This window comes from Narcine bancroftii, chromosome 2, assembly GCF_036971445.1.
Source record: "Narcine bancroftii isolate sNarBan1 chromosome 2, sNarBan1.hap1, whole genome shotgun sequence".
In the NCBI taxonomy this organism is placed as follows: domain Eukaryota; kingdom Metazoa; phylum Chordata; class Chondrichthyes; order Torpediniformes; family Narcinidae; genus Narcine; species Narcine bancroftii.
Window position 1 is genome coordinate 103,611,917 of NC_091470.1, and position 27,283 is coordinate 103,639,199.

Sequence of the window (27,283 nt, forward strand, 5' to 3'; positions counted from 1 at the left end):
GCAGGAATAAGGAGACACGTTAAGAGAGTCACCCCAACGGCAAGTGGCATCAACCAGCTCTTCATCCTGGGTGAGACCATTGCTGTTTCACACAACTTTATTCAAACAGCTGCTACGAGCTCGACCAAGGTGCTCTGCTGGCTAAATATTTGCTCCCATTTTCACCAAAGGTTTATGTGTTACTTCAGAGAACATATACAATTTTAAACGTGCATATTTTTTACCTATTATTTTTTATCTCTTTTAATTTTTTTAAATGTTTTTTCCTCTTTTTGTTTGCCAGTTGCTTGAGGCTGCCGATTGCCAGGTGTTTTATTGTGTGTGTGTGTGTGTGTGTGTGTGTGTGTGTGTGTGTGTGTGTGTGTGTGTGTGTGTGTGTGTGTGTGTATGATTATTATGAGCTATGGACTGGAGAAACTTTTTATCATGTGGTTGTACACAGTTAGATAATAAACTTGAACTTGCATCCACCTGATTGCAGATTGGACTTTCAGCTGGGATATTTTACAGTTGTGTGAAATCCACTCTGCTGCATTTGGGTGCTTGTGCTCTAGAATGGGGCTTGAACCTCGAATCTTGTGATTAAAAAGCAAGAGTGCAACCAATTCTGCCACAACAGACTCTGAGGCCACTTAGAAAATGTGGATACAGAGTTTCTTTGGGTGTCACAAGTGCACAGCTGTTATTGTGGATCTCTGTGCAGCTTAAGTGAAACATGTGCGAGCTGAACGCTGTCACTTTCCTTTTCCAGGTTGTTCTTGGAAAAGTTACCCAAACACCGGGATTATAAAACCAGTGTAATACCCGAAAAGAAGGAGACAATAAAAGTAAGTGGGGCTCATTTCCTTTGGTGTTTCTCTGTAACCATTCAATGCAGTTGTGCCACTTGGACTGTTTGAGGTCATATTGACCCAGAATAGAATAGCTGCAAGGTTATGGAGATGGTTCCTCCAGCAGTTTCAGAATTTAATTCAGACGAGTGGGCGGCACAGTTAATGTAGTGGTTAGCACAAAGCAATTACATTACCGGCAATCGCCGCTCGAATCCGGTGCTGTCAGTGAGGAGTTTGTATGTTTTCCCCGTGACCATGTGAGTTTGAGTGCTCTAGTTCCTCCCACCCTCCAAAATATGTACAGGATTGGTAAGTTAATTGGGCTGCATGGGTTTCATGGGCTTGAAAGGCCTGCTACTGTGCTGCATTGCTAAAATTAACATTTACAAATAAGGGTGAGGTGTTGTATTTCGTTCATTCAAACAAGGGAAGGACTTGCACAATAAATGGCAGGGCCCTGGGGATTCATATAGAGCAGAGAGATTTAGGGGTACAGGTACATAGTTCCCTGAAAGGGTGGTGAAGAAGGAGTTTTGCATTGAGTTTTTGAGCAGGGAAATCAAGGCAATAGTGAGACCTCTCATGGCCCATCCCTTCGCAAACGAAGATGAACATGGTGCCTTGTCACTCTTCTGTCCTCACAGAACTTTTGTTCTATTTTCCATGGAGCTTTAGGTACCATGTGCCGGGGCAAGGACTTGGAGGTGAGTGCTTGCCCAGGACAAACGCCTCCCTCTGGGTCCCATGCCACTAGGCACGGGAAAGTGCGAGGCATGACAGCCAGAATGATGCGGGATTGCCCCTCAGTGGTCTGTTCCAAGACCGTGTTCGCTGGTCGTTGTCCTTACGGATCCTTCACCCACCGAGTTTGCTGCTGCAGACCGCTAAGGAAACTGTTTTCCCACGTTCTGTCACAGCTGCCAACTCCTCCTGCCAGACTGACATGTGCTATTTGCCCATAGCAATAGAGAGTCCACACTTGAAGTATTGTGTATCATCCTAGTTGCCCAATTTAAATGAAAGAGGTAATTGAGCTGGAAAGGATGTAGAAAAAAGTTAGCGTAGGGGTTAATGCGACGCTATTTCAGCCCCAGCAACCAGGCACCATCTATGAGGAAATCTCTCTGTGTCTGTGTGGAGTTCCTTCCACCCTTCAGAAACCTACTGGGGTTGTAGGTTAATTGGGGTATTTGGACAGGCTCATGGGGCGGGAGAGCTGCATGTCTAAATTAAAAGATTTATAAGGATGAGTCTGGGACTGCTGGGCTTGAGATGCAGAGAGAGAGAGAGCGTGGATGGGCTTCTCTTGCTGGAATGTGGAAGGCTGAGGGGAGACCTATCGAGGGATTTAGATGAGAGAAGTATTTAGATGATAAAGGTGAGAGCCGTGTATAAGGTAAATAAGCAGTCTTTTTCCCTGGTAGGGGATCAAAAATAAGAGGGCAGAGATTTAAATTGAGAGGGAAATATTTAAAAGAGGCCCAAGGGGGAACCTTTTCACAGATAATATGAGGAATGAGCTGCAAGAGGAATTGGTAGAGGTGCGCACCGTTGAAACATTTAAAAGATATTTAGACAGGTACATTGGGAGGAAAGGGTTCAGAGATATGGGCCGACCACAGGCAAATGGGACCAGTTCAGGTGTACGTCTTGGTCTGCATGGACCACTTCAGCCAAAGGGATTGTTCTTGTGCCGTAAAAGTGTGTGACTTCATATAGAGCTGCAAGAGCTGTTGTTTTGTAGGATTCAATCCACTAAAAGCTGAAATGGTGACAGCATTTGAGGATTTGTGCCCTGGGGCTGGTTTCATTCTCGCAGGAGGCAAGGCCAACGGTCACAATTGACCTTCTTGACATTCAACATTCTTTTTTTTTTAAATTTTTTATTTTTCACACCATAAATCACATTAGCCATGATATACACTATTTCTTTTTCACACATATACAGTGACTTTTTCTCCCCCCACCCTCCTCCCAAACCACCCCCCCACCCCCCCCTCTCATCCATTTTAGGTATACAATCTAGGTTGCATTAAGCCAGTCAGACAATGTTGTCATTCAACAAAATTACACCAGAAATTCTACTGAGTCCATTCTTTTCTTTCCTTCTCCTTCCATCAACTTAGGTAATGTTTGTCCCCAGTAGGTTTTCGCTATTGTATTTAATGTAAGGCTCCTATACTTGTTCGAATATTTCAATATTATTTTTTAACCTATATGTTATTTTTTCTAATGGAATACATTTATTCATTTAAATTTAGTAGTTTCTTCCTTTTAATTTGGTTATGTATTCCATTAATATTTAAAGACATAGTTCAGCGTAGCCCTTTTATATTTTGTTTATCTTCTCTTTCCGTTTTTCCATCATTACCTTTCCTCCTTTTCCATTTCTGTTTTCTTATTTTCAACTCTTTATAAGACAACATTCCTACAACATCCAACATTTTCCTTATTCTCCTATTTCTATCTTATTTATCCCCAATCTCCCCTTCACCTCCTGAGTTGTCCTTTATCCCTTGTCGGACAACCACATCTCCCCTCTCCATTTGGATTTGCGTATCCACTCGCAAGCGTCAACTGATTTTGCAGTGACCGCTATTTCCCCCCACCCCGCCTCCCCCAGAAAAGATTTCACTTTTCATATGTCACAAAGGTCACTCTTTTAATTCCCTCCTTATTCTCTCTATTCCATTACCTTCCCTTATTAATTCTTGTCTATACTATCTATATTTTCCTCTAAGTACAGATACATTCATGTATGCTCATTGTCTCTATTCACTCTTATACCTCTTTACCCGCATACATATCAATCGTGATCATTTTTACTCTCGTTACCCGTCTTCATCCCTCAGTCTATTTTTGTCTTTACCTACATACATATCAATCGTGATCATTTTAACTCTCATTACCCGTCTTCCTCCCTCAGTCTATTTTTGTAATTGTTCTGCAAATTTTCGTGCTTCTTCTGGATCCGAGAATAGTCTGTTTTGTTGTCCTGGAATAAATATTTTCAATACCGCTGGATGCTTTAGTATAAATTTATACCCTTTCTTCCATAAAATCGCCTTTGCTATATTGAACTCTTTTCTCTTCTTTAGGAGTTCAAAACTTATATCTGGATAAATGAAGATTTTTTGCCCTTTATACTCCAGTGGTTTGTTGCCCTCTCTTACTTTTTCCATTGTCTTCTCCAGTACCTTTTCTCTTGTAGTATATCTTAGGAATTTTACTACAATAGATCTTGGTTTTTGTTGTGGTTGTGGTTTAGAGGCCAATACTCTATGTCCCCTTTTTATTTCCATTTCTTGCTGTAGTTCTGGACATCCTAGGGTCTTAGGGATCCACTCTTTTATAAACTCCCTCATATTCTTGCCTTCTTCATCTTCCTTAAGGCCCACTATCTTTATGTTATTTCTTCTGTTATGGTTTTCCATTGTATCTATTTTTTGAGCTAGTAGTTCTTGTGTCTCTTTAGTTTTTTTATTAGATTTCTCCAATTTCTTTTTTAAGTCTTCTACCTCCATTTCTGCTGCTACTGCCCGCTCTTCCATCTTGTCCATTTTCTTTCCCATTTCTGTTAAGGTCATCTCCATTTTATTTATTTTCTCTTCTGTGTTGTTTATTCTTTTTCTTAAATCCTTAAATTCCTGTGTTTGCCATTCTTTAAATGACTCCATGTATCCTTTAATAAGAGCAAGTATATCCTTTACCTTGCCTTTCTTTTCTTCTTCTATTTCCCTGTACTCTTCCTCTTCCTCCTCTTCTTCCTCTGGGTTGGCCATCTGTTGTTTCTTTGGTGCCCTTTCCTCCTCTTTCTTGTTTCTATTGTCTTCTGTGGTCTCTTCTTGCTGCAGGTGTTCTGCAGCTGTCGTTGCCGGCTGTGGAGATCGACTCCCCAGCTGGTCCCCCCTCCCGTCGGTGTGTTTTTTTTCATTCGCATCGCGCATGCGCGATACTTCGCACTTTTACTCGGCTCTGCGAGCCATTTTTGTAGTCCATTATTTACCGACCTGAGGGAGCGGGTTTCTCTCTCCGCAGCGGGCCTCTTCGGACAGGTAAGGCCTTCACCTTTTTCCTCCTTTGTCTTCTCTTCCTCTCTTCTTACCGTTGCTTTCGATTTTTCTTTTTTTGTCGCCATCTTCTTACCACCTTTATACTCACTTTTCTGTAACTTTTATTTCTGTGCCTTTGTGTTTTCTTTTGTTTTTCCCGACTTTTCTGGAGAGGGCTGGAGTTCACCGTCTGGCCACTACTCCATCACGTGACTCCTCCGACATTCAACATTCTTGAAGTACCTTCTCTTTTGATAATAATAAAGAATTTATTGTCACATGCATTGTACAGTGTGACACCATTGAACACCAAAATTCTTGCTTGCTACAGCCGAACTGAAGAACTATTAACAGGCTGGAAGTCAGAAACAGGAAGGGAGCGATCACACTGTTGTGAGTAGTCTATAGGCCTTCGATTAACTTGCAGGACACTGTGTCAAAAAATTGTTAAATTTTGGAATGGCGCAGAAATAACAGAGTTATCATGGGAAATTTCAACTTCCCTAATAGTGACTGGCGTCTCTTTAGGGCAAAAGATTCAGATGGGACAAAATTTGTCATGTGTGCAGGAAGAGAGGAGTCACGTGATGGAGTAGTGGCCGGTAGGGGAACTCCAGCCTTCTCCAGAAAAGTAAAAAAAAGGTAGAGAAAAAACAAAGGCACTAACACAGAAACCATAACAAAGTGAAAGTGTGGAGAAAATGGCAGCAAAGAAAGAAAAATCAAAAACAACGGGAAGAAAAGATGAAGGAAGGACGTCGGAGGAGGAAGGTGAAAGCCTTACCGGTACGAGGAGGCCCGCCTTGGAGAGAGAAGCCCGCTCCCTGAGGTCAGTGGAAACACCGAACTCAGGACTACAAAAATGGCTCACGGAGCCAAACAAAAGTGCGCAACCGCGCATGCGCGATGCGCAAGACAAAAATAACACTGACGGGAGGGGGGCCCAGCTGAGGAGTAAATCTCCACAGCTGAAACAGACAAGTACAACACAACAGCAAGACTCTCAACAGGAAAACATAGAAAATAACGAGAACAAGAAGGAAGAGAATAAAAATAGGAAATCAAAGAAACAACAGATGACCAACTCAGAGGAAAAAGACAAACACCAAGACACTTTTAATAAAAATAAGAACAAAAATACCCAACAAAATAAAATAAACAACCCAACAAGAAAACCCCGAAGAGACAGAGGTAAAGGACACAGATCCTGGAGTGGACTCAGAAGAAGAGGAGGAAGAACACAGAGAAATGGAAGATGAAGGGAAGGGCAAGTACATGGACATTTTTTTTTAAAGAATATATGGAAACTGTAAAAGAATGGCAGACACAAGAATTCAGTGAAATAAAAAGAAGAATAAAGAGTATAGAAGAAAAAGTGAATAGATTAGAGATGATCATGACAGATATAGGAAAAAGAGAAGAGAAGGTGGAAGAACGAGAAACAGCCATAGAAATGGAAGTAGATGACTTAAAAAAGAAATTAGAAGAATCTGAAAAAGATAAAGAAACACAGGAGCTGTTAGCTCAGAAGATAGATATAATTGAAAATTATAATAGAAGAAACAATATAAAGACAGTGGGCCTTAAGGAAGATGAAGAAGGCAAAAATATGAAAGAATTTATAAAAGAATGGATCCCCAGGGTCCTAGGAAGACCAGAATTACAGGAAGAAATGGAAATAGAGAGGGCACACAGAACATTAGCCCTTAAACCACAACCACAACAAAAACCAAGATCCATTCTAGTAAAATTCCTAAGATATACAAGAGAAAATATATTGGAGAAGGCAATGAAAAAAATAAGAGAAGACAAAAAACCACCGGAATACAAGGGTCAAAAAATTTTTTTCTATCCAGATATAAGTTTTGAACTCCTGAAGAAGAGGAAGGAGTTCAATGCAGCAAAAACGACCCTATGGAAAAAAGGTTATAAATTTATGTTAAAATACCCAGCGGTACTTAAAATAGTTATCCCGGGGCAGCAAAGAAAACTATTCTCGGATCCGGAAGAAGCACGAAAATTTGCAGAACAACTACAAAACAGACAGAGAGATGAAGAGATGTAAGAAGAACAAAAATGACAACAAACTATATATATATATATATATATATATAATATATATATATATATATATATATATATATAATATATATATATATATATATATAATATATATATATATATAAATAGAGTGTAAGTAAGAACTAAGAAGGGAAAGAAAGGGAAGAAAGGAAGTAAGGAGGGAATTAAGAGAGTGACCTTTGTTATATATGAAGATTAAAATCTTTTCTGGGGGGGGCTGGGTGGGGAAGAATAACAATCACTGCGAAATCAGTTGACGCTTGCGAGCGGATTCGCAAATCCAAATGGAGAGGGGAGATGTGGTTGCCCGACAGGGGACAAAGGGCAACTCAGAAAGGGGAGGGAGTATTGGGGTGAAAGGAATTTTAGATATGGGAATAGTGGAAATATTTTATGTTTTAGAAATGTTGTCTTATAATGTGTTCAAAAAAAGAAAGCAGAAATGGATAAGAAGGGAAGGTGGTGATGAGGAAATGGAAAGGAAAGATAAACAAAGTATGAAATGACTATGTTGAACTATATGACTTTAAATATTAATGGAATACATAATCAAATCAAAAGGAAACTGCTAAATTTACTGAAAAAATTGATATAGCATTCGTACAAGAAACACACTTAACTGAAGTGGAACACAAGAAATTAAAGAGAGATTGGATAGGACATGTAACAGCAGCGTCATATAATTCAAAAGCTAGAGGAGTAGCTATATTAATCAGTAAAAATGTACCAATCAAAATAGAAGAGGAAATAATAGATCCAGCAGGGAGATATGTAATGATAAAATGTCAGATATATTCAGAATTGTGGAATTTACTCAATGTATACTCACCTAATGAAGAAGATCAAAAATTTATGCAAGGTATCTTTTTGAAGATAGCAGATACACAAGGGAACATACTAATAGGAGGGGATTTTAACCTTAATTTGGACTCAAACATGGATAAAACTGGAAAAAAAAACTAACAGAAAGAACAAAGTAACCAAATTTATAATTAAATCGATGCAAGAAATGCAACTTTTGGATATATGGAGGAAACAACACCCAAAGGAAAAGGAATATTCATATTATTCAGGTAGACACAAAACATACTCAAGGATAGACCTATTCCTGTTATCAGCCCACATTCAAGGGAGAGTTAGGAAAACGGAATATAAAGCTAGACTATTATCAGACCACTCAACCCTGTTATTGGCAATAGAGCTAGAGGACATCCCACCAAGAATGTATAGATGGAGATTAAACTCCATGCTACTTAAAAGACAGGATTTTAAAGAAGTAATTGAACGACAAATTAAAATGTACTTTGAAATAAATACGGAATCAGTGAAAGATAAGTTTATACTATGGGACGCAATGAAAGCATTCATCAGAGAGCAAATAATAAGTTATGTAACTAAGATGAAGAAGGACTACAATTGGGAAACCGAACAGTTGGAAAGGGAAATAAAATATGAAACACTACAAACATATAAGGTGGAGAAGAACATAATGAAGACAAAACAGAAATATTATAAGCTAGGAGAAAAAACGCACAAAATTCTAGCGTGGCAGCTTAAGACAGAACAAACTAAAAGAATGGTATTGGCATTAAGGAAAAAGGACAAACAAATTACATATAATCCAACAGAGATCAATGAAAACTTCAGGGAATTCTACGAGCAACTATATCAAACTGAAAACGAAGGGAAAGAAGACAAAATAGATGAATTTCTAACTAAAATTGAACTACCGAAATTACAAACAGAGGAGCAAAATAAATTAATAAAACCATTTGAAATAGAAGAATTACAGGAGATATTAAAAAAAACTACCGAACAATAAAACACCAGGAGAGGATGGATTCCCAATAGAATTCTATAAAACATTTAAAGACTTATTAATTCCTCCCCTCATGGAAGTAATCAACCAGATTGATAAAACACAAAACATACCAGATTCATGCAAAACAGCAATAATTACAGTAATACAAAAGACAGGGAAAGATCCACTAGCACCAGCATCATATAGACCAATATCTCTACTTAACACAGATTATAAGATAATAGCTAAACTATTAGCAAACAGATTGGCTGACTATGTACCAAAAATAGTAAATCTAGACCAAACTGGATTTATTAAAAAAAGACGAACAACGGACAATATCTGTAAATTTATTAACAATTCATACAGTGGAAGGAAATAAAACTCTAACAGTAGCGGTTGCTTTAGACGCAGAGAAGGCCTTTGACAGAGTAGAATGGAATTATTTATTCAAAGTACTACAAAAATTCAGCCTACCAGAGAAATATATTAATTGGATTAAATCATTATATAAGGGGCCATTGGCGAAAATGACAGTAAATGGATATATATCAAAACAATTTAACTTAAGCAGATCAACAAGGCAGGGATGTGCACTATCTCCCTCACTGTTCGCGTTAGCTATAGAACCACTAGCAGAACTGATAAGAACAGAAAATAAAATAAGAGGGATAAAAATAAAAGAGAAGAAATATAAAATCAGTCTATTTGCAGATGACGTTATAATATACTTAACAGAACCAGAAATATCAATAAAAGAATTACATAGGAAATTGAAGGAATATGGAGAAGTATCGGGGTACAAGATCAACGCAAATAAAAGTGAAGCAATGCCAATGAATAATGCAGATTTCACAAAGTTCAAGAAAGAATCACCATTTAGATGGCAAACACAAGCAATGCGATACCTAGGTATACAACTAAATAAAAATCTCGGCCATCTATATAAACTAAATTATCATCCATTAATGAAAAAAATTACAAGACAACTTCGAGCATTGGAAAGACTTACCACTAACACTGATAGGAAGGATAAACTGTATTAAAATGAACATTTTCCCAAGGATACATTACCTATTTCAGTCATTACCAATTCTCCTAACAGAGAAATTCTTCAAGGAGTTAAAGAAAATAATAAAGAAATTCTTATGGGAAGGGGGGGGAAACCGAGGATAGCATGAGATAAATTAACAGAATGGTACAAACAGGGAGGCTTACAACTACCAAACTTTAAGAATTATTATAGAGCAGCACAATTAAGATACCTATCAGATTTTTATCAAACAAGGGAAAAACCAGATTGGACTAGATTAGACCTAGATAAAATAGAGGAGAAGATACCTGAACATATACTATATAAATGGGATGAAAAATTGGTGCAATGTAGGAATTCACCGGTATTGCATCATCTGCTCAACATTTGGAAGAAGATTCATGTAGAAAGGAATAAGACAAATTACCAACTACCAAAACTAATATTGACGCAAAATCAACTAATCCCTTTCACAATAGATAACCCTTCCTTTAGAGAATGGGAGAGAAAAGGGATCAAAAGAATAGAAAATTGTTTTTCGGGAAATAAATTATTATCCTTTGAACAAATGAAGGATAAATATAATATAGCTCACGATACAATGTTTGCATACCACCAAATGAAAAGCTACTTGAAGGACAAATTGGGAAACAGTCTGAGGTTACCAGAAGGAAGCAATTTTTAATATGTGATTACAGACACAATGATAATTAAAAAATTTATAACAAACATGTACATCAAACTGCAAGAAAAGGAGAAAGAGGAAACAAATGGTAAACCTAAACAAAAATGGGAACAAGATCTTAACATAAAGATAAAGAATGAAACATGGGAAAAGCTATGCTCCGGAACTATGAGAAATACAATAAACACGAGGTTACGCATGATACAATATAACTGGATACACAGGCTATACATCACACCTCAAAAGTTAAATAAATGGGACCTAACAGTATCAGACAGATGTTTTCGCTGTAAAAAGGAAACGGGAACAACAATTCATGCAATTTGGACATGTGAGAAAGTGGAAAAATTTTGGGAAGATCTAAACCAGATATTAAATAAAATCACAAAAAGCAATATACCAAAAAACCCAGAGATCTTCCTCCTAAGTAATATAAGAAATAAAAAATTTGGACTCAATTTGGATGAAGCACAAAAAAAGATTTGTCAGGATAGCCCTAGCTGTAACAAAAAAATGTATTATGTCAACCTGGAAATTAGAAGACAACTTGAGAATACAACAATGGTACATAGAAATGAACAAATGTATTCCATTAGAAAAAATAACATATAATTTAAGAAATAACACCACAATATTCAAACAAATATGGGAGCCATACATGAAATACAATAGAGAAATCCTACCACAGACCTCCACCACCTAAAATGACAGAAGGAGAAGACAACGAAAAGAACTGACTCAGTAAAATTTCTTGTTTATTTTTATTAAGTGACAACATTGTTTAACGGGTTTAATGTATCTTATAGATTGAACTTCAAATAAATGGGGAAGGGGGTGAGGGAGGGAGGGAAGGGAGGGGGAAAAAGGGGGAGAAATTGACACTATATATTCAAGAAAAAAAATGTCTGTATGTATCTTGGTCAATATGGTTTATAGTGTGAAAAATAAAAAAATTAAATAAAAAAAGTGTGTGCAGGAAGGATTCCTGAGACAGTATATGGACAAGCCAATTATAGAGGAGAGGCATTTCTGGATCTGGTACTAGGTAATGAACTTGGTCAGGAGACTGACCTCTCATTTAGTGGGTATTTTGGAGGAAGTGACCACAATCCCTGACCTTTATCATGGTTTAACAGAATGACCAACTCTCCTTAGGAAGTAGAGATATTGGTGTGTCTTCACAGTTGCCTCAAGTTGCTGGCTTCTGACCAGTGGCTATTTCAGATTTATTGTCAGAGTAAATACATCACATCACATATAACCCTGAGATTCTTTTTCCTTCGAGTGAGGCAGAATTTCCACTTGTTGGTAGTGCAAAAAAAAAACTGTACTCAATGTACACATGTAAACAAATAAGGAAATGTAACAAACTGACTGAAATGCAGAGAGGAAAAAAAATCAATAAAGTGCAAAAGTAAGAGACCATATCTACTGCCCTACCCTCATCAATTTCTTTCGTCACTTCCTCAAAGAACTCAATTAGGCTCGTGAGGCACAACCTTCCCTTTACAAAGCCATGCTGACTATTCTTGAGTAAATTATACCTCTCCAAATGCTGGTAGATCCTATCCTTAAGAATTCTTTCCAATAGTTTACACACCACTGACATGAGATTCACCAGTCAATAATTCCCAGGATTCTCCTTGTTACCTTTTTTAATCAAACGGACTACATTTGCCATTTTCTAATCCTCAACAACACCATCTACAAATTCGCTGATGGTACCACAGTAGTGGGTTGTAATAGAAAAGGGCAATGGGCCAGCATTAAGGAGGGAAATTGAAAACTTGGCTGTATGGTGCACCACCTCACACTCAGTGTCACCAAAACCAAGGATTCGACTGATGACTTCAGGAAGGAAAAGCCAAGGATGTATGATCCAGTGATCATTGGGGGATCAGGCGTGGAGAGTGTGAGCAAATTTAAGCACTCAGAGGATCTTTCCTGGACCCAACACACTACTGGCATCATGAAGAAAGTATGTCAGCATCTCTACTTCCTCAGGAGGTTTGGTATGACATCAGAAACTCTGAGAAATTCCTACAGATGTGTGGTGGAAAGTGTACTGACCTGCTGCATCACGGTCTGGTATTGGGACACTAATACCCCTGAGCGGAAAGCCCTGTAAAAGGTAGTGGACGCAGCCAAGGACATCACAGGCAAAATCCTCCCCTCCATCAAGAACATCTACTAAGAACGCTGCCATCGGAGAGCAGCAGCAATCATCAAGGATCCACAGCACCCAGCACACGCTCTGTTCTTGCTGCTGCCATCAAGAAAGCGGTATTGGTGCCACAAGACTCACATCACCAGGTTCAGTAACAGCTGCTACCCCTCCACCATCAGACCCCTCAATGACAAACTCAATCAGGGACTCATTTAAGGGAGCATAGAAGGATAAGAAGGGACTTGCTCAAGGTCTACAAAATTCTGAGAGGCATAGATAGGTTGGACAGCCAATTCCTGTTTCCTAGGGTGGGAATAACAACTAATAGAGGACATATGTATACGATTCAGGGAGGGAAGTATAGGGGAGACATCAGGGGGAAGGTTTTTTTTTTACACAGAGAGTTGTTGAGGCCTGGAATGCCTTGCCAGGAGTGGTGGAGGGGCTGAAACATTAGGATAGACACATGGATGAAAGGAAAGTAGAGGGTTATAGGGAAGGGAAGGTTTAGCACTTTTGTACGCTTCGGCACAAATGGAGGGCTGAAGGGTCTGTCCAGTGGTGTAATGTTTTAATGTTTAATGTTGTTATGCAGAGCCACACGGTCATAGGTGTAAAGCAAGTACAGCAGGGGGCTAAGAACGCATCCCTGTGGTGCTTCATGTTGTAGCTGGATTGACCATGCTCTCTCCAGGCTGTTTGGGTCAGAATGTTTAGTGTCATTAGTATTCCTTCCAACAAGCAGAGCAATGAGGAAGAAGAGCAGCTGGAGTTTAAAAAGTCCCTGGCAGGTGAGCCACTGTTAGTTTACCTTCCAAAAGGCTTAGCAGTATGGCTATGTGTTGAACAGTATAGTGGGAGTGCTTCCACATGATAGTGGCTCACCATCAAATGGACAGACAGATGTTCTTGCCAGCGATACCAACACCCAAAAAGGAACCCTGTCCATTACTGGATCATACCAGATTGGTATATGCCCCGCTCGATACAAAATTATGATGGATATAGATAGAGTAAATGCAAGTCGGCTTTTTCCACAGATATTAGGTGAGATGCAGTGAAACACAAACTTTTTCAGACTCTGTGATTGTAGTCAAAACACAAATGCTGGAGGAACTCAGTTGGTCTCTAAACGTCTCTAGGAGGTAAAGATATATTGCTGACGTTTTGGGCCTGAGCTCAAACCAGAGGAGGTGGGCTAAGGGTGAAAGGGGAGGCATTTGGGGGAATTACTTCACACAGAGAGTGGTGGGGGTGTGGAACAAGCTGCTAGATGAAGTGGTGAATGCAGGCTCAATTCTAACATTGAGGAAAAATTTGGGCATGCGCGTGGATAGAAGGGGAATGGAGTGATATGGACTGGGTGCTGGTCAGTGGGACTAGGCAGAATAGTAGTTCAATACAAAGGGCCTGTTTTCTGTGTTGTAATGTTCTGTGGTTCTAATAACTTGCTGGAAATGAAGATGACAATGTTAGCTGCATTCTCCATTCTTCTGAATGTTATTGTAAAATGGCTTTTTGACTTTAATTTAGACATATAGCACGGTAACAGGCCATTTCGGCCTGAGTCCAGCCATCCAATTTACACCCCTTTAACCTACACCCTGATACGTTTAAAACGGTGAGAGGAAAGCGGAGCCCCCGGGGCCACGTGGGGAGAATGTACAAACTCCTTAGAGACAGCCCGGGACTCGAACCCCAGTGGCGCTGAAACGGCATTGCGCTAACCGCTATGCCAACTGTGTCACCCCAGTTATTGTTGAGATGATTAGTTCTGCCAATTTAAACAGCAAACTCTAATCAGTCTTCACAGGAGAAATGAGGATTGTGACATATCTTGGGTGCGTGTAACTACTGGTCAGAGAGAGGAAAAGATCATTAGGGTAAATCATTGGTTCTGTAAGAGCAAATCTAGGAGTAAGGTATTGGACCATGGGAACTCCTCCATTCTGCTTCTCAAATCAAACTTCCCACTCGATTTACAAATATTTGGATTTCTGATTTGGATCTGTTTAATCACAGTGTGAAATTATGCCCAAGCTATGTTGTACCTGTTGATTACCATTCACAATTCCTTCTGTATAATATGTCACAGTTTACTGTGTAACTTAGCTATTTTCAATTCTTTCAGCTATGTCGTCCCCCTCACCTCCCCAGGACTCTGCTCAAAGTTGATGGGCTCCCTTCCCTAGGAAGCAGTCAAGTTTTGGTTTCTTCCGTAAAGTAAACAAGGCTTTTACTTAAATATGCTGCGGCCTCCAGGAGGGCCGAAGGGCTCCCATTGAGAATGGCTGTAACTCACCTTGCAGATTGCCTGAAAGACTTAAGCCCTCATCACATTTGAGAGGTAGTTAACAAGCCGTGATCTGCCTGGCGGTGGACCTTATGCTGGAAGGGAGGGTGAAACTGGATGACAGCATGGGGATGGGCTGAATGGCCGCCTTATTTGGTGAGAATTTGAACTGGAATCTTTTGGCCATGGATCCTCTGCCAATTGTGCTTCTGTTAGCTTACATGGATTAAATGAATTATCTGCTCTGATTTTCCTTGGCACAGATCTGGTTTGCATATCATGCTGTAAATAGCTGACTATAACAAACTGTTGGTGGTGTTTGAATAGAGCATTGGGCTAAATCTACATTGGCAATAGATAAAGGAATGTGTGACATATCAGAATTTTGTTTTCCCTTTCCTGTGTGTGGTAGAAACTAAAAGAGGTTGCATTTCCGAAGGCCGAGCAACTGAAGAGCGAGCTTCTGAGGCGGTATGGCATCGAGCACGCTGAGTATCAGGAGCAGCAGGTAAGCATGGCTCAGCACAAGCTGCTGTGTGAAGCCACACCACTGGCATCTGCCTTCCTCCTGGCTTTCATCAGTGAAGGTGCTCTCTGCATGTTGAGGAAGTGTTGGGTGTCATGAAACACATTAGGGTGAATACGTCCCCGAGGTCTGATGGAATATTTAAATTTAGACGTACAACACGGTAACAGGCCCTTCCGGCCCACAAGCCCATCCAACCAAATTCACTGACAGCACTCCCTCCTCCCCGCCCCCCCCCCCTCCCCCACACCGTATTTGAAGGTGAAGTCCCGCATCGGACTTGTCAGCAACAAACGAGCCTGCAGCTGACGTGGACATTTACCCCCTCCATAAATCTTCGTCCGCGAAGCCAAGCCAAAGAAGAAGAAGAAGAATAGCCTTGTGCTACAACATGTGAAATATACCCTGGCATACATAAGAGAGAAGATTGCTGGGATGTTGACACAGATCTTTCCTTTTTAGCCATGGGTGAGGTGCCTGCATGCTGGAGAGTAGCCAATCCCCTGATAAAGAAAGGCAATAGGGAAAAATTAGAACACTGAAGGCCAGTGAGCCTTGTATCAGTGGTCAGGAAATTCTTGGAGATGTTCACATTTGGAAAAGCAGAGACTCGTTAGGGATAGTCAACATGGCTTTGTGCAGAGGAGGTTCCAGCTCACAAAATTGAGGAAATAATGATTAACAAGGATGTTGCCTGGATGGATTTTGATGCAACATTGGACCTCCTGTAGGCTGGTCCAAAAGATTAAGTCACAAGGGATACACAATGACTTGGTAAATTAGATCCAAAATTGGCTTGGCCCATAGAAGATAGGGGATAATGGTGGAGGGGTGATATGTTGCTGGAAAACTTGTGACCAGTGGTGATTAGCAAGAATCAGGGCTAGGATCTTTTTCTTTATCATATACAATGTAATCTGAAAATATTGATGTACCGGTCTGTGAGTTTGCAGATGACTTACAAATAAGGTGAAGTCTCGAGGAATGTTGATAAATTATACAGCAGGATATAGATCAGTTTGAAATATGGACAGAGAATTTGCAGATGGAGTATTGCACAGTCATTTTGTTTACATTCGTTATCTGATTACAGTTCTTTATTTGTTTACATGTATACAGTGTACAGTTTTTTTTTGTTTGCACAACCAATAAATGGTAGTGCCCACAGGGAAAAAAGGAATCTCAAGGCTGTATGTGATTTCATGCATGTACTCTGACAATAAATTGGAAATGATAATCCTTTCATTTCTGGAATCATTCTAGTGAACCTCCCTTGAACCTTCTCCAACATCAGAGCATCTTGTCTTAAATGACGAGCCAAAACTGCTCATAATGCTGCAAGTGAGGTCTCATCAGTGTCTTATAAAGCCTCATCATTACTTGTATTCTATTCCTCTTGAAATTAATGCCAAAATTGCATTTGCCCTCTCCACTGTCTGAACATGTAGATTTACCTTCAGGCTATCCTGCACGAGGACTGCATTGGTGTATTTTAACTTAATCTGCATTTTAAAAAAAGTCGACCTGTTTATGTCTTTGCCCTTCTAGTCTGTGTTATGTGTAATAGTCAATACCATGTGAAAGTTGACTCCTTATTTTTGGCCCCAAAATCTTTTATTTTCCATCATCACATGTAAAAGTGCCAACCCCACCCCTATTTTTGGCCTCGACCACCTACCTCCCCATCCAAGCTCCTGATGCCTTAACGAGGACTTACCACCCAGTCATGCCCACCCGTCCACTGGAACTCCCGATTGCTTGCCCCCCTGAACTTCCGACGCCTGACCACGGACTTAACACCTGGTCGCGTCCATCTGTCCCATTGGCCTGAACGGTGCAGGAAATTACCGCAGTCAAAAGTAGTCGACCCCCCTCAATTTTTCCCTAAAAATTGGTCCCCAAACCTCAACTATTGCATGTATTTATGGCATTATTCTGCCAGGTCCTGCAGACCTGCACCCAATCAACATCTCTCCAATCCATTCTGTCAAAGCAGCCACGGTCAGAGAAAGAGAGCTAGTCAGTTTTGTGGGATCTTGTATTTCCCAGCCTTCAGGAGGTCCCCAAGGTGTTCCTCATCAATTGACTACCTTCAGAAATGGTCGGGCAAAGCAGTGAAAGGAAGAAGCACGAGGTGCGTTCGTGGGTGACGGTAACAATTGTGCTTGTGTTTTCCAGCAGAGGGAAGCTGAGGAGTTTGCGCAGGAGCTGGCACGGCAACGGCAGGTTGAGGATGAAAAGCAGAGGGTGGCGAGGATGCGGCAGCAACAGGCGGAACAGGAACAGTTCAATGCTTTTGAAGAAATGATCCAGCGGAAAGAGCTGGAGAAGGAGCGACTGAAAGTGCTGGAGGAGTTTGCCAAGCCCGAAAATCCTCCCATTTCGAAGGACTGCCCCCTAATACCTGGCGTTCAAAAACCACCCAACAACCGCAGTCCACTGTTACCTGCTGCAAGTATCTCAAATGTTGTCCCACCGGTCGTCGATCGTTCAACAAAGCCCACTTCCTTTGGATCCAACTGGAACAGTAAGGACTCTTCTTCCTCGCACTTGTATCTGGAGATCTCAAAAGCAGTAACAGTGGTTTTCTGGGTCTGTTCGGTAAATGACGGGAGGGGTAACTGCTGAAGTATTTATCTCTCCCCAAAAAAAGCTCATCTAGTCTATGTCTTTTGTAGGGTGGACCAAGAAGTTGTATCCTTTCCGTTATGGTGTAGTGAGTTAGTGGTTTCTTGGCCTCAGAGAGTTGTAGATGCTTAATTTACTCAAGGATGGAATCAAGAAGGTTCTTGGAAACTGGGGAGGGGGGGCAGGGTGCAAAAGCGGATAAGGTACAGGGTCAAAAGTAAAACACAAGAGTCTGCAGGCACCGTAGTTGAAGTAAAAACAACGCTGGAGAAACCTTATATAGCAAAGATAAAGGAACCTAATCAATGTTTCAAGCTTGAGCCCTTCATCAAGGTTTGAGAAAAATGTAGGTAGGAGCCTGAACAAAATGATAGAGGTGGAGAGCCAGGGGGAGGAGCACAGGCAAGAGGTAATTGATGAATAAGGGAGGGAGGGCACACCTGAATCGTTGATTATGTATCTTTATCTTTGCTATATTATGTTTGACCTGCTAAGTTTCTCCAGCAATGTATTTTACTTCAGTCATGGTGACTACAGACTTTTGGCTTATATACCTTTTCTATGCCACACATGATTTTGCATACTGTTACTAGTGTTTGGCCATCAAGATGAGAGGAGAACTTAGTAACCTGGCTGTGTTCTGAGTGCGCCTGATGGTTTTATTTTTTGTTTGCTGTTCCAGATTTTTCCGCAGATAAACTCCGTCATGTGGTAGTTTCCAAAGGCCTCTGTCAGCAGTTCCTCCAGCTTGCTGAGGCCAACACAGGCCGAGGAGTGGAAACCTGTGGAATACTCTGTGGAAAACTGGTGAGCGCAAAATTGGATTCACTCACAGGATGAGTTCTTGGTTGCTAAGCAGGCTTGATGTAAAGTGTCTGATATAACTTAAGGTGGTATGTGAGTTGGGTGGGGGGGTGAGGGGGAAGGTTGAGCTCTAGACCCAGCTGAAATATCTTGCTTGAGAAAAATTGTCATTGGCCCATTTCTTTTGGAGTTATGAAACTGTGGCTTTTCAAAACTTTTTATTTCCACTCGCATTCCACCTTAAGTCATGCCTTATTAATAGAGCACCGATGGCATAGGGATGACTTAAGGTGGGATGTGAGTGGAAAGAAAAAGATTGGGAAAAAAAACTGTTTTAATTGCCCCTCATTGACTCGTTATGTGCATGATTTCAAAAATCCAAAGGAAATGGGCCGAGGCAAAATATTTCAGTAACAATTGGGTCTAAGTAATCCCTTACTGATCACAGGGCACCGATGGCACAAGGATTACATAAGGTGGGATGTGAGTGGAAAGAAAAAGTTTGAAAACCACTGGTCTAGACCCCTTAATAATTTTAAATACCTCTATCAAATCTCCCAATCAAATTCATTGAATACCTGATTCTTGCTTGATGAAGTTTTCTTGCTTTCTCAGTTTCTATTAGATGGTCCCTCAATGCAGATTTTTAACACATGGGGTCCACGTTTACCACTCTTGACCACTGTACCTCTACAGATTGGAAACTAAAGCTTTTACATAGAGTACAGCATGGTACAGGCTCTTTGACCCACAATAATTTGACCTACGTATATCTACTCCATGCAAATCTAATTCTTCCTAATCTGACAGCTCATCACCCTCTATTATAGTCACATCCATGTGCTTATCTTAGTCTTTTAAATGTCCCCATGGTACCAGCCTCCACCACAACTCCTACACCAAACACCGTCTGCATCCTGTGTTTTTAAAAAAAAATGCTTGATATCTCCCCCAAGATTTCCTCCAGTTACCTTAAACAGATGTCCTCTGGTATTTGCTATTGCCATGTTGGGGAGCAGGGAGCTGGCTGTCCTCCCTATCTGTTTCTTATAATCTTCTATAATCCTATGTCACCTCTCATCCTTCCTAACTCAGTCATCCTTGCTTCATAGGATATATTCTCCAATCTAGGCAACATCCTGGAAAATCTCCTCTGCACCCTCTCCAAAGCATCTGCATCCTTTCTCTAATGAGGTAACCAGAACCAAACGCAATACTCCAGGTATGGTCTAACCAGAGTTTTATAGAGCTGCCACATTACCTCACAGTACTTGAACTCAATCCCCTGATGAATAAAGGCCAACACATCATACACATTAAAAAAAAAATTTCAACAAACAATATAATCATTTTTAAATACAGGATTTGTATTTATCTCTCCCCCACCCCCCTTCCCGGCCCTGGAAATATAGTCGATACAAACTCCAGTGGGGTCAAAGACCCCTACAGTAAACTAGGAAAAGAACAATAGAAAGGCCAAGAAACAAAGGATGAGAAATTAAAAAGAAAGTTTAAAAAAACCTCAAAACGAAACTGAAAGAAACACATCGCCTGTGTCATGTCCCTCTTCTTTGATCACATTCATTTCCCTACTGGGATGGATTGCTATAGTACACTGTTTCAAAGGAGTGGGGGGGAGGGGGTGCACTAATCAGTCTGTGTGCCAGTATATTTCGAGCAAGGTTGCCAGACTCCAACGAATGTGTCATGTTTCATCCTCAGATTGTATGTGATTTTCTCCAGAGGAATGCAACTCTTCATTTCCATATTCCATCATGTGGTATTTAGCTAGGAGTCAGACTTCCACGAAACCACTATACACTTCCTGGCTACTGGCAAGGCGACCTTCATCATGTTGAAAAACTCAATTTGGCTTTTGAGGCACAACCTGCCCCTCACTAAGCTAGGCTGAGAAGAAGAGAGTTGCTCCAGTCCTCACATCTATAATTTAAGGCTGTAAATAAGGTTCCAAATGAAACTTGGTGAGGGTCAGGTAAAGAGACATGACGAGGCAATTAATTCAGAATGGGGAAATAGGCCAGAAAAGGATAGAGCACACAGACATAATTAAACTCTCAATTCGGAGGGACAAAAATGGACAAAATTGGTGATTCGTACATCCTCTGACAGAACACAACTCCAATTTTTCTATCCACTGCAAACTTACCCACCCATCCATATTTTTCATCTTCATCATTTATGTCAATCACAAACAACTGGTTGCCAGCACAGTCCTGATTGGTCTCCAAGTCAGAGTTACAACCCTCCTCTGCAACCCACTGTCATCTATGGCCAAGCTAATCCACTGTGACCATGGGTCTCATGTGCCTTAATCTTTTAGATCAGCCGACGACGGGGACCTTGTCAAATGCTTTACTGAAGTCCATGGGGGCAGCATACACTGCCCTAACCTCTTCATCAACATCACTTCCTTAAAAGAAAACTTAATCAAGTTTGCTCAACCATGCTTTCCAAGATGTGCATAAATACTACCCCTAAGAATCTTCTCCAATGTTAGAGCAATGCCTTTACAGCACCAGCGATCAGGTCCGGAGTTCGAATCTCGCGCTGTCTGTAAGGAGTTCTCCCCGTGTCTGCATGGGTTTTCCACGGAGGCTCCAGTTTCCTCCCACCTTTCCAAATGTACCAGGGGTGTAGGGTAATTGGGCCGAAAGGGCCTGTTACCGTGCTGCATGTCTAAATTTAAAAAAAATTAAATGTACCTACCACTGTTATAGGGTTCACAAGCCTGTAATTTCCTGATTTGTTTCTGATGCCATTCTTAAACAAAGGAATAATCTGTGACTAAATAGGATTCAGATATCTTTGTTAAGCTCCTAGCAGCCTCTTCAAAGCTCATGTTCAAAGTTCAGATTTATTGCGTCACTTCACTTGCCCCTCTCAATAACCGGGAAAGATTCCCAACTGGCTCTGGGAGCCGATCTATTTTGTGTTCTTCCAGACACCCTACGCCACCTCCTTGATATCAACATGCATGAGAATATTGACATATTGACTGGCTATCCTACACATCAACACTGAAACAAAGTGCTCATTTAGTACCTCGCCCACTTTGACTGCAAGCATAAATTCCCTCCTTTGTTCTGGATTGGTCCCACCCTTTGCCAATTATCCTCATGGTATTTTAATGCATGTATAAAATGTGTTTGGATTCTCTTTAATCCTACTCACAGAGAACATTTCATGACCTCTTTTGGTTTTCCTGATTCTCTATTTGATTTCTGCTTCCTTTATATTTGTTAAGAGCCCTGTGATTTCAGCTCCTTTTTTTGACTAAATTTACAGTATTTTTAGTCATTCAAGCTTCCCAAACCTTGCCTTCCTTGCTTTCTTCCTCAATTCTGATTGCTGAAGTAACCAGTCTCCTTCCCTCCAGCTCCCCACTCCCTTCCCTCTCCATTCACAGAGCTACCTCCTCCACATCACTTCTCAGCTTTGATTTCTCTTCTAATATTATCCACTGCCCATTTCCATCTTTGACCTTATTGGCCTTATAAGAACCTCCCAACACCTAACTCCCACTATGGACTGTTATGAGGGAAGTGGTGACAAGGCAGGGAGAACATTATAATTGAGCAGTATATCAACAGTGTAGATTTATGAAAGGGGAATAGTGTTTGACATCACGGTGGCCATGAATTTGTTGCTACATTTGGTTCTGGAGGCTGTCACTGGGTACATTTAAAGCAGAGGTGGATAGGTTCTTGATTAGTATGGGGGGGGTCAAAGCTTATGGGGAGAATGAGGTTGAAAGGAAAAATACATCATGATTTGAATAGGAGAGCAGATGATGGGCTAAATGGCCCAATGTGAGAGACAGGATCTACTTGCATTTGGAAGGGCAAGGACTGATTAAGGAGAGTCAGCATGACTTCGTGCACGGGAAATTGCGCCTCACGAACTTGATTGAGTTTACTTGGAGAGTTGAGAAGGATGATCGAAGAGGGCAGACAATATTGTCAGTATAGAAGTTAGCCAAAACGAAGACAGGGTCCTATGTTGTAATCTAGTCTGGAATGTCACTTTGGTTCCCGAGTGGGCTGGCCAGTTGGATACCAAATTAATGATGGTAGGAGCTAGAGGGTGGAGTGGTGGGGTGATACCCAGATTAGAGGCCAGTGACCAGTGGTGTGGTGCAGGGGTCGGTACTGTGTTCATTGCTATGTTAACAACTTGGATGGCAATGTAATTGGCATGGTTAGTAACTTTTTATTGAATATTTTATTTATAGTTTTTCCATTCATACTCCAACAAGTGTCAAAATCATTAATATTGTTCTCAACAATATCAACATTATTTACATTTCATACTTGTTAATTCCATACAGTCTTCTCATCGAGTTTTAAGTTCTTTTTAATCCCCTTCCCTCCAACGTTGAAAACTTAATACCAAACTAATTACATTTACACACAATGACCAAAACACTCACAACAAAGGTACGAAACTTATATTTGGGGGAGGATTATGGGTCTGTTGCATCGCAGCAGGCGGTGCATAGGCTGCCTTCTTTTCTCTCCCCCACCATGGCTTTTCCTGGTTAGAATGGGACAGACCCCCTCGCCATTTGAGGGGTGGATTAGGGCGGCGAGGCATTTTGTGCCCCTATGTAGTTTAAGTAGGGCTGCCAGACCTTCAAAAGCACGGTGAATTACTTTGTGGGTGACAGTAAGATTCGTGGTATGGCGGCCATGGAAGAATTCTATCTCCGATTACAACAGGAACAGATGAACTGGGGAAGTGAGCCAAGGAATGGCAGATCGGACAAGTGTGGGGTGTTGCATTTGGGTAAGTTGAACCAGCTTGCACAGTGAATGGCAGGACTGTCGAGAGTGTTGTGAACAAAGAGACATGGGGGCACCATACATTGTTCCATGGAAGTGGTGACTCAGAGCATTGAGTGCGGAGTAGCGACGTCACGTTACACCAGACTACGGTGAGGCGGGACTTGGAGATTGTACGCAGGCCTGGTCGCCCAGCTACAGGAATGATATCACGAAGCTGGAAAGGGTGCTGAGAACCTTCACAAGAATGTTGCCAGGACTGGAGGGCCTGAATTGTAAGGAGAGTTTGGATAGGTTTTCCCTGGTGCATAGTTAGGTGAGAGGTGACCTAATCGAGGTTTATGAAATCACAAGGAGCACTGATAATGGAAATAGTCGTAGGCCTTTCCTAAGTTAGATGAATCTAAAATTATACGGTATGAAATTAAGGTGGGAGAGGAAAGATTTAAAAAGGCACCTTCAGATAGAGTGGTGGGTATCTGGAATGAGCTGTCAGAGGGTGGGCATAATTGTAGTATTCAGCAGCTATTTGGATACAGTAAAACCTCTGGTATCCGAAATTCAAGCAACCAGCTGCCTCAATCAACCAGCTGCCTCAATCAACCTGCCAAAAAAAAATCAAGGAAAATAAATAGGCTTTTTTTTAAAAAGCCCAAGTTAATAATAGGTGTGCCTCCAATCACGCAATCTCAGGCAACTGGAAAATATACTTATCCGGCATGTACCAATCCCTATAGGTGTTAGATACCAGGGGTTTTACTGTACATAGATAAGAAAGGTTTAGAAGGATATGAGTCAGACTTGGGCAATTGAGACCTGCCTGGTCAGCATGGGCAAGATGTGCAAAGAGCCTCCTTCTGTAACTGTCATTCAAAACAACATTGTGGAAGCAGTCAGCAGGTCAGACAGGATGTGTAGAGAGAGGATTAAATGGTCATTGTTTCAGGTCAAACGTTCAGTTTTTCCATTGCAGATTCTAATCTTGATTTTTCAGTCAAAGTAAATATTGTTTACCTGCAGTCCAAAAAGATGTACAAAAGGATAAGACAGGATGCAGAGTTGGCAGAAAAGTGGCAGATGGAGTTCAATCTAGATAAGTGTGAGGGGGTGCATTTTGGAAGGACAAACCAGAAGGCTGAGTACAGGGTTCATGGCCAGTTACTTCAGAGTGTGGATGAACAGAGGGACCTTGGGGTTCAAATCCATACATCCCTCAAGATCGCCACACAGGTTGATAGGATAGTTAAGAATGCCTATGGGATGCTGGGCTTCATTAATAGGGGGATTGAGTACGAGAGTCAAGAGGTCATGGTGCAACTCTACAAATCTCTAGTGAGACCACGCTGAGTATTATGCTCTTTTTTGGCCACCTCATTATAGGAAGGATGTGGAAGCTATGGAGAGGGTGCAGAGGAGATTTACCTGGAGGTTGCCTGGATTGAACAATAAGTTAAGGTGAGCAGAGCTGGGACTTTTCTCTTTGGAGCGTAGAAGGACGATAGGAAACTTGATAGAGGTCTACAGGATTAAGAGAGGCATAGATAGGGTGGACAGCCAGCACCAGTTTCCTAGGGCAGGAATAGCAAGCACCAGAGGACACATGTACAAAGTGAAGAGAGGAACGATTAAGGGAGACATCGGGTAAGTTTTTTTAATATGCAAAGAGTTGTGGGGGCCTGGAATGCCTTTCTGGGGATGGTGGAGGATGCTGAAACATTGGGGGCATTTAAGAGACTCTTAAATAGACACATGGATGAAAGGAAAATAGAGGATTCTGGGTAGGGAGGGTCTAGTCCTTTTTTAAAGGAAGGAATATATGGGTCAGCACAACATTAAGGGCCGAAGGGCCTGTATGTGCTATAATTACAATTCTATAGGATCATGGTGAGAACACCCCTCGAATATCACGTAGGACCATTGTGAGAACACTGAGAATTTTAATGTAGAGTGTCTTAAGGAAGTTCAAGTTCAATTGTCATTCAGTTTTGCCCAACAAAACAGCGTTCTCCTGTCCACGGTGCAAAACCAGTGCAGAGACACATCTAGACATAACACACATACAGACAAACGATACATATATATATTCATATATTATGAATATATAGAGTCTCAGAGTTGTTTTAGCAGTTTCAATAGACATTCATCAGTTTCACTGCCTGTAGGAAACAGTTGTTCCTCAGCTTGGAGGTTCTGGCTCATTACTTCTGTACCTGTTTCCCAATGGGAGTAGCTGGAAGATGCTACAGGCGGGGTGGTAGGGGTCCTCCCTAATTCTGCAAGCCCTCTTTAAACAATTATCCTAATAAATCACATCGGTTGCGGGAGTGAAGGGAGATCCCAGCGACCTCTCTGCTGTTTTTATTATCCTGGAAAGCAAATAGTTGTAACAGAGGAAGCTAAGAGCAACGCTATTACATCGCCAGTGACCAAGGTTTGAATCTGACCGTCTGTAAGGAGTTTGTTCATTATCCCATGTCTGTGTGGGTTTCCTCCAGGTGCTCTGGTGCCTTCCCACCCTTCAAAACATATGGGTATTGTAGATTGATTGGGGTGTTTGGACAGCAGGGGCTCGTGGGCCAGAAGGGACTGTTACCATGCTGTATGTTTAAATTAAAATTAATGAAGGTTCATCAGACTGATTCATTGGCTGTGGGACGAAGAAACATTTAACCTTTGAGGAGACTGACCTTCACTCTGAGTGGAATGAGAGGGAATATAATTGAAACAAGTCCAAAAATCCAGTTGACATAAATCTGGACCATCCAAGAATCTAGACTTTTCAAAAACTCTCAAACTTTTAAAATTTGTGTGCTTGCTTATGCCCCAGATGTAGTGAAAAACAAAATATATGTACATTTTTGTCAAGTGTTGACTTTTTCTTTAAAACTGCTCATTTTGATAAATGAAGCATGCTCTATTTGCTAATGAATAAACTATCAAAATTTACCTGTTCTTCTCCTCAAGCTTGTCCGAGAATCCAGAGAAAATGAAAATCCGGACTGACCTAATCCCTGAGCAGTGTAGATTTTTGGACTTCTACTGTACATTGTGCTGAGGCCTGAGTGGGTAGACGCAAGAATGAGAGTTCCCATTGCTCTATCAAGAGAGTTGTGGAGTCGCTGGGTAAATACAACGTAGAGCCCCATAGACTTTTACATTAAGTTGAGGGACTTGATTGATGGATGGAAGTGACATTGTATTTTTTAAGTAAATTAGCCATCATCCAATTGATCACCAGACCAGGGCATGGAGGTCCAAAAGGTCTACTTCATCTTATTATTATCTTCTTGAATTCTGATCTCTTTATTTTCCTTCCAGCTGCAGAATGAGTTTACCGTAACCCATGTGATCGTTCCCAAACAAAATGCGGGTCCTGATTACTGTAACACAGAGAGTGAAGAGGAACTATTTCTTATTCAAGATCACAATAACTTGATAACGTTGGGCTGGATACATGTAAGTTGGCTAGTTCTGGACCCTGAAATATACCTCTGAATGCTCGACTAATCTTCAGTTTGTTGAAATGGAATTGTCCCTGATATTAAATACATATAAAAATATAAAATGGTGCAACTAC

At 41.0% G+C, this 27,283-nt stretch overlaps 1 protein-coding gene across 4 annotated transcripts in view; it reads left to right on the forward strand.

Moving 5' to 3' along the window:
- Positions 1-27,283, forward strand: part of stambpa (STAM binding protein a) — a 51,946-nt gene that overhangs the window by 16,925 nt on the left and 7,738 nt on the right. For all 4 annotated transcript variants that reach the window (XR_011351550.1, XM_069917797.1, XM_069917795.1 and 1 more), the window contains 5 exons: positions 752-827; positions 15,359-15,454; positions 17,651-17,999; positions 18,783-18,907; positions 27,025-27,162. Coding sequence is in view for 3 of the 4 variants with exons in the window: in XM_069917797.1 (XP_069773898.1) it covers positions 752-827; positions 15,359-15,454; positions 17,651-17,999; positions 18,783-18,907; positions 27,025-27,162 (784 nt within the window). In the remaining variant the exon portion in view is untranslated. The remainder of the gene's footprint in view (positions 1-751; positions 828-15,358; positions 15,455-17,650; positions 18,000-18,782; positions 18,908-27,024; positions 27,163-27,283) is intronic.